We start from the raw sequence: 7048 nt of genomic DNA, 5'->3' as shown, positions 1-7048 counted from the left end.
TTGACTAGGACTTAAGGAATCAAATTGATTCATCCACTTGACTTTCCTTTATTTGGTAAGGGTTAACTAAGTGGTAGCAACGGACAATTCTCATCACAATTGATAAGGATAGCTAGGATAGGACTTCTAGTTCTCATACCTTGCCAAGAGCTTTTCTTAATTATTATTTTATTTCCCTGTTATTTACATTCCTTGTTCCACATTCAAAAACCCCCCAAAAAGATAAAATCTCATAACCAATAACAAGAACACTTCCCTGCAATTCCTTGAGAGACGACCCGAGGTTTGAATAATTCGTTTTATTTTTATTGGGTTTGCTTTAGTGACAACCAAATTTTTGTATGAAAGAATTCTTTGTTGGTTTAGAAACTATACTTGCAACGAGAATTTATTGTGAAATTCTTTACTAGCAAAAATCCTATCATCAACATACAACAACCAGAACTTGACCTAACGTTACCAAAATCTCAGAATTTTTAATCAAACATAACAAAATACTTATACGCTAGTGGCAAGGGTTTCAAGGCAAGAACAACTTACTGTAATAAGAGAAAGACCAGAGAGTAGAGTAACAGACAATAGTTCTAACAGCCTTTTCGATGACCTCCTCCTGCAGCGGTGGCAACTGTTGTGGCGGCAAGCAGGGTAGCAAAGGCAGAACCATGGCAGACTAGGGAGGAAATGGTTATAGCAGCCACAGAGGGTTTGAGCTCGGCAGACACCTCCTTCGGCCACAGCGATAACAACAGTGACCACCCACCACCGTCACTTCTCCTTCCTGGTGACGAGCTCTAGTGACGATGGCGAGGATCTAGATCAGCGACAACGACAGAGCATGACAGTGACGACTCCTCTTCCCTTGGTGAGTGCTGACTCGTGGTCTTCTATCCCCCGCATCGTGTTCTCCATCTCCGCGACAAGATGGCGACACTGGAAGCTCCTACGATAGCGACGCGTGGGATAGCGGTGGCAGCGACGGATTTAGCGGCGATGGAGGCACAGCGGCATCCCTTCCTTGTGCAGCTCTCCCTCTCACTCAACGTCTCCTCCTCCCTGACGGCGACACAATGGTGGCAGTGATGCCCATCAGTGTCGTCTCCCATTTCCCCCTCTCTTTCTCCTTCCTCGTGTAACACCCTAATTAGCCTAAGCCTTATCTCGCGTCATAAAGCAAAGGTTAATCAAAGGTTATGATAGTTCTAAGCTTTTACATATATTATATAGAAGGAATTAGTAATATCTAGAAGCCCGATGAAGAATGTAGCTCAAAATATGGATTTCAAAAGCGCAAAATGTACTAACGAAGCTACTGACTTAAAGCATAAGAAAACAAGTATAGAATAACAAAACATCATAGTATAATATTATAATATCATGAGACGCTAGCCATGACTCGCGGAGTTTAAGTCGGCTAGCCATATACAGACCATGTATGAAACCAGACAGTAAAAAAGCTTATACAAGTTTTGTTATCTCAATACAAGCCTCTAGGCCAAAGCAAAATACAAAAGTGAGAGACATATATATATATAATAAATCAAAAGGACTCTAAAAGATATCCAGATTATCCGCTCTTGTCACCAATCAGACAACTCACCGAGGTGGGTTACGACCTGCATCTGAAAAACACAACAGAAATATGGTATGAGAACTGGAGGTTCTCGGTATGGTAACAGTTCCCAGTGATGTAGGATATAAGACCCCGAGACGCCAAAGGCAATCCTAGACTCCTTATCCATCACAAGATTCAAGCTTAAAGCATTCTAAAACAAATAAGCATAATATGTACTTCCTTAATACACCTTAAGCCGTAACTCAGGAATTTCTACTCTAATCAAATACTGCTGTCCCACAGCCTTCACCAACCGATCCACCATGCGACCCCATCGCCACCGCCTTCCGAACCCTCTCAGCTCTAGCAAAGCACAAGTATATACAATACAAGTAAAACACAAGTAGAGGCATATACAGCAATTAATACAAGTATCAATTAGACATGTTTAACAGATAGGGAGAAACAATATCAAGTCGGCAAAGCACACAAACAAGTAGAAAATGCATATGATGAATGCCTATCCTACTGGCTGTGATATCACATTGTCGGTTCAACTGCCAACCCGACACATCTCCATGGAGATGTTGCCCTTCGGATTCATGGTGTGGGAACCCCGAGATATAGTGCTCGGATCACTGTCCAGCATTTTGCGCCTGCACGCTCTGATGATCCGAAGGGATGCGAGCGGGATCTAATGCCTCCGACCTCACATCTAAGCGCAAGCGGGACGAACCATCGGCCTTACGCCGCTGCCGCTACCTTGACAAGCGGGATCCAACCTCGGCCTCTGCCGGGCGCATAGCGTCTCATAATCTCAATGAAAAAGTGGTATAGTGGTTTTTAAAACATTTTTAGCAAAATATGGATCTATTACTTCATTCAGAGTCCTCGACTCCTTTCAACCATTGTTCATGCACATTTCAGTCCCTTAATTTCGCATCTCATCCATCAACCATTCATCACACATCATCAAACCTTCCCCAGTACAACAGAAACCTAGTTCTCCATTTGCTAACTTTTTCCGAATAATAGTGTCTAAAACCCTTAAACCATTTCCCATGTTTGAACACCCAAAAATAAGCCCAAGAGTCTTAAAAAGGTGTTATAAAAGCTTACAACCTCGTCGGGAAGGTAAATTAGTTGAAAACAAAGCAAAATTTGAGAAACAAGGTGTGTGCGTCCGCACAGGGGTGTGCGTGCGCACGCCCAGGGAATTTTTTAAAAGTGTGTGTACACAAAGGGGTGTGCATACACACAGGTATCAAAACATAAAAGGATATGTTCACTCGCACAACCTATGCCAGTGCCCCCAACAGTCGGGCCTCCCCAACGTGTGCGTGCGCACAGGTTGCAATTTTCCTATTAGTGTGCGCGCGCACAAGCTGTGCCAGCGCTGCAAGCAGAGTGCCTGCCTCTGTGTGTACGGACGCACAGGTCTGTGCATACGCACAGGTCACAATTTTTGCAGAGTGTGCATACGCATAAGCATGTGCGTGCACACGTACCAGAAAACTCAGAATTCTGTAACTTTGAAGAATTTCCAGTTTTCAACACCAAATTTTGAATGATCATAACTTCCTCTACAAAATTCTAAATTTTACAAACTTTATACCGATTTAAAGGGGTTTCAAAGATCCTTAATTCTAAATAAATCTCAACAAATTTTGAAAACCGAGGCAAGAGTTATGATCAAACAAAGTTTACCAAAATTCATCTTTTACCCAAAATCACCATTTTCACAATTGCGTTGCAAAACACAACCAATACCAAATCAACCCATTCCCAACTCCACCTTTCATCAAAATCAACCCTCCAAGTTATACCACACCAAAATAAGCACATTTTTCTTCACTTTTCCTCATCCACAACATTCATATCAATATATCTCATATATCAAGCTTCATTAACAAATTTCAACTATATTATCAATCATCCAACTCCAAAATCACATTTATCAACATAATCCACTACTCAACCTCATAAAATATTCATCCTCATCATGTTACTATCAATCATCATTATCAACTCAAAATTCATCATTTCATCAAACATCATCATACAACAACATACAACAACTCATCAACCATTCAAATTCAATCCTATCTTATGGGTCACTAGTCTAAGTGTCCATGAATATTATATACTACATAGAGAAAACCGAAACCATACCTTGGCCGATTCCTAATATGAACCAAATGAGCTTTCAACCAAAATCCAACCACCAATATAGCTCCAACAAGCACCAACAAGCTCCAAACTCACAATAATCAAGCTATATACATATAAATCACCATAAAATCAACCTAGGGCTCAACTTAAACCAAAGGTTTACAAGAGTTCAAAGTCTCTTACCTCTCCCACCAGATTTGTATGGCAAAACCCAAAGCCAAGCAAGGATTAGAGTGAACCTAAACACCAAAAATCACAAAAACTCACTTCATAAAAAACCCTAGGTACCCGAAATTTTGGAGGGAAGAACTGGGGAGATTTTGAGCTTACCTCTAGAGTTTCTTGAATGGATTTTGTAGAGCTCTTCTCAAGAAACGTGTAGCCACTGATGGCACACAAATCGGAGCTCTAGAACTCAAGATATGAGCTTGAGATAATTGAGGTGATTAAGGTTCCACCTCTTTGTCTCTCCCTCTTTCAAATTCTGAAGAGTGTGTGTGTTTATGAGGCTAGGGTCCATTAAATGAACCTTTATATATGTTGGACTTGGGCCCAACTTAGGCCTGGTCCAACCCGTTAGCATTTTTAGCCCGTTTGGCCTAACTTCGGGCCAGACTTTTAAAATTAACGCCCGGTTTTTAATTTCTACTATTTTTCTAAGGTTTATGACTGTTTCTACTTTTTCTCGCGCAGCACCGGGCAGACTTGAACCGGTTCAACCGGTTCAACTGCCAGTTTGCGGTTTTTTACGGTTTTTTGCAGAAAACACATTTTCTGACTCAAAAAGACCCACTGAGTCTTAAAATGATGTTTAAAACCTCAAATTCTCACTCTAACTTTTCAGAATCAAGTTTGGGCAATATAACCACTTAATTAATCGGTTCGATTAATTGCGGATTCTTACATTCTCCCCACCAAATAAGAAATTTTACCCTCAAAATTTGAATTACCCGAGAAAAGCTCGAGATAATCCTTCCGCATCTAAGATTCCAATTCCCAAGTATGCTCTTCAACTCCTGCTCGCTTCCAAGCAACTTTAACCAACTGAACTTCTTTTCCTCGCAGCTTCTTTACACTAGTGTCGTCAATTCTAACCGGTGTCACTTGGAAAGTCAAGTTTTCCCTCAACTCGACCGTCTCAGGCTCCAACACATGAGCCGCATCCGAAGTGTACTTACGGAGTTGTGACACGTGGAACATGTCATGTAGGTTAGATAGGTGAGGTGGCAAAGCCACTTGATACGCCACTGGCCCGAATCGCTTTAGGATCTCAAACGGTCCTATATACCTCGGATTCAACTTCTTGGCCTTGATTGCTCTTCCAATCCCAATTGTTGGGGTAACTCTCAGGAATACATGTTCCCCCACTTCAAACTCTAACAGTTTCCTCCTCTGATCTGTATAACTCTTCTGTTAACTCTGAGCAGTCAAAATCTTCTCTCGTATCTTCTTAACCTTCTCTGTAGTCTCTGCTACCACCTCTGGACCCAATACACTTGCTTCGCTCGATTTATACCAACAAAGTGGAGACTGGCACTTCCGTCCATACAAAGCCTCATACGGAGCCATCCCAATGCTCGCATAAAAGCTGTTGTTGTACGCAAACTCCACCAATGGCATGTATCGGTCCCAACTTCCAGGTTGATCCAAAACACATGATCTTAGCATATCTTCCAACGTCTGAATAGTCCTTTCCGACTGTCCATCAGTTTGTGGATGATACGCCGTACTAGGACATAGCTTCGTACCAAAGGCTCTTTGGAAAGCTCCCCAAAATCTTGAAGTGAATCGGGGATCATGGTCCGACACTATGCTTGACGGCACTCCATGCAACCTTACTATCTCCTTTATATATAACCTTGCTAACTCTTCCATAGGACAGTTCACTTGAGTAGGCAGGAGATGAGCGGATTTGGTTAAACGATCCACGATCACCCAAATCGCATCAAATCCTGACCTGGTCTTCGGTAAACTGGTCACAAAATCCATAGCAATTTCTTCCCACTTCCACTGAAGAATTTCAAGAGGTTGTAGCATTCCTAACGGTTTCTAGTGCTCTATCTTTACCTTCTGGCAAGTTAAACACTTGGATACCACTGTACCTACATCACATTTTATCCCCGGCCACCAGAACATCTTCTTTAAGTCATAATACATCTTCGTGCTTCTGGGATGAATAGAAAACCCATTGTTGTAAGCTTCTAACAATAAGTCCTGTCTTAAACTCCCAACATCCGGTATACAAATCCTCCCTTTATACTTCCACAACCCCTCATCATCTTTGGTGAATTCTCCAAGTCTCTTGTCACCAACTGGTTGAAACAATTGCTGAAGCTTTTGCTCATTTTGTTGAGCCCTTTGGATTTCCATCTTAAACATACTTGAAATTTGTAACTGGTTCAAACAAGCTCTTCCAGCAACCTCACCAATATCCAGCTTCAGATCCACAAACTTATCCACTAACTCCTCTTCCTTGATTCTCATCCAAGCTATTGTCAAGGACTTCCGACTCAAAGCGTCTGCTACCACATTTGCCTTTCCAGGGTGATAACTCAGATCAAAGTCGTAATCCTTAAGCAATTCCATCCACCTCCTCTGACGCATATTTAGCTCCTTCTGATCAAAGATGTACTTGAGACTCTTATGATTGGAGAAGATGCTAAACCTTACTCCAAACAAGTGATGTCTCCAAATCTTCAGTGCAAACACAATCGCCGCTAATTCCAAATCATGAGTTAGGTAATTCACCTCATGCGGTCTCAGCTGACGCGATGTGTAAGCCACCACGTTCTGGTATTGCATCAACACGCAATCCAAACCCTTCAACGAAGCGTCACAATATACTTCAAACGGTTCATGCGGTTCCGGCAAGATCAAAACAGGTGCTGAAGTTAACCTCTGCTTCAAAGTTTGAAAACTCTCTTCACACTCCGACGTCCAAATAAAAGGCGCTTCTTTTCTTGTCAACTTGGTCATTGGGAGCGCAATCTGGAAAAATCCTTCGATAAATCTCCAGTAATATCCGGCTAACCCCAAGAAACTCCTAACTTCCGTCACCGTCGTCGGTCTTTCCCATTCCATCACCGCTTCTACCTTAGAAGGATCCACTGCTATTCCTCCTCTACTCACCACGTGACCTAGGAATTTTACTTCCTCCTTCTAGAACTCACACTTCGACAACTTAGCATACAACTTTTGCTCCTTTAGGATTTGCTACACAATCCTCAAATGCTCCTCATGTTCCTTCTCCGTCTTGGAGTAAACTAAGATGTCGTCTATGAAAACCACCATGAACTTGTCCAGAAATGGACGAAAGACTCTGTT

At 42.0% G+C, this 7048-nt stretch overlaps 1 protein-coding gene across 1 annotated transcript; it reads right to left on the bottom strand.

Moving 5' to 3' along the window:
- Positions 1794-6805, bottom strand: LOC107636841 (uncharacterized mitochondrial protein AtMg00860-like). Its single transcript, XM_016340316.1, has 2 exons — positions 6493-6805; positions 1794-1915 (listed from the first exon to the last, which is right to left on the bottom strand). Exons 1-2 carry the CDS (start codon positions 6803-6805, stop codon positions 1794-1796), a joined length of 435 nt encoding a protein of 144 aa, XP_016195802.1.

This window comes from Arachis ipaensis, chromosome B04 (assembly GCF_000816755.2).
Source record: "Arachis ipaensis cultivar K30076 chromosome B04, Araip1.1, whole genome shotgun sequence".
NCBI lineage: Eukaryota > Viridiplantae > Streptophyta > Magnoliopsida > Fabales > Fabaceae > Arachis > Arachis ipaensis.
The sequence above is the reverse complement of the archived record's forward strand: the minus strand, read 5'-3'. Positions and strand labels throughout refer to the sequence as shown.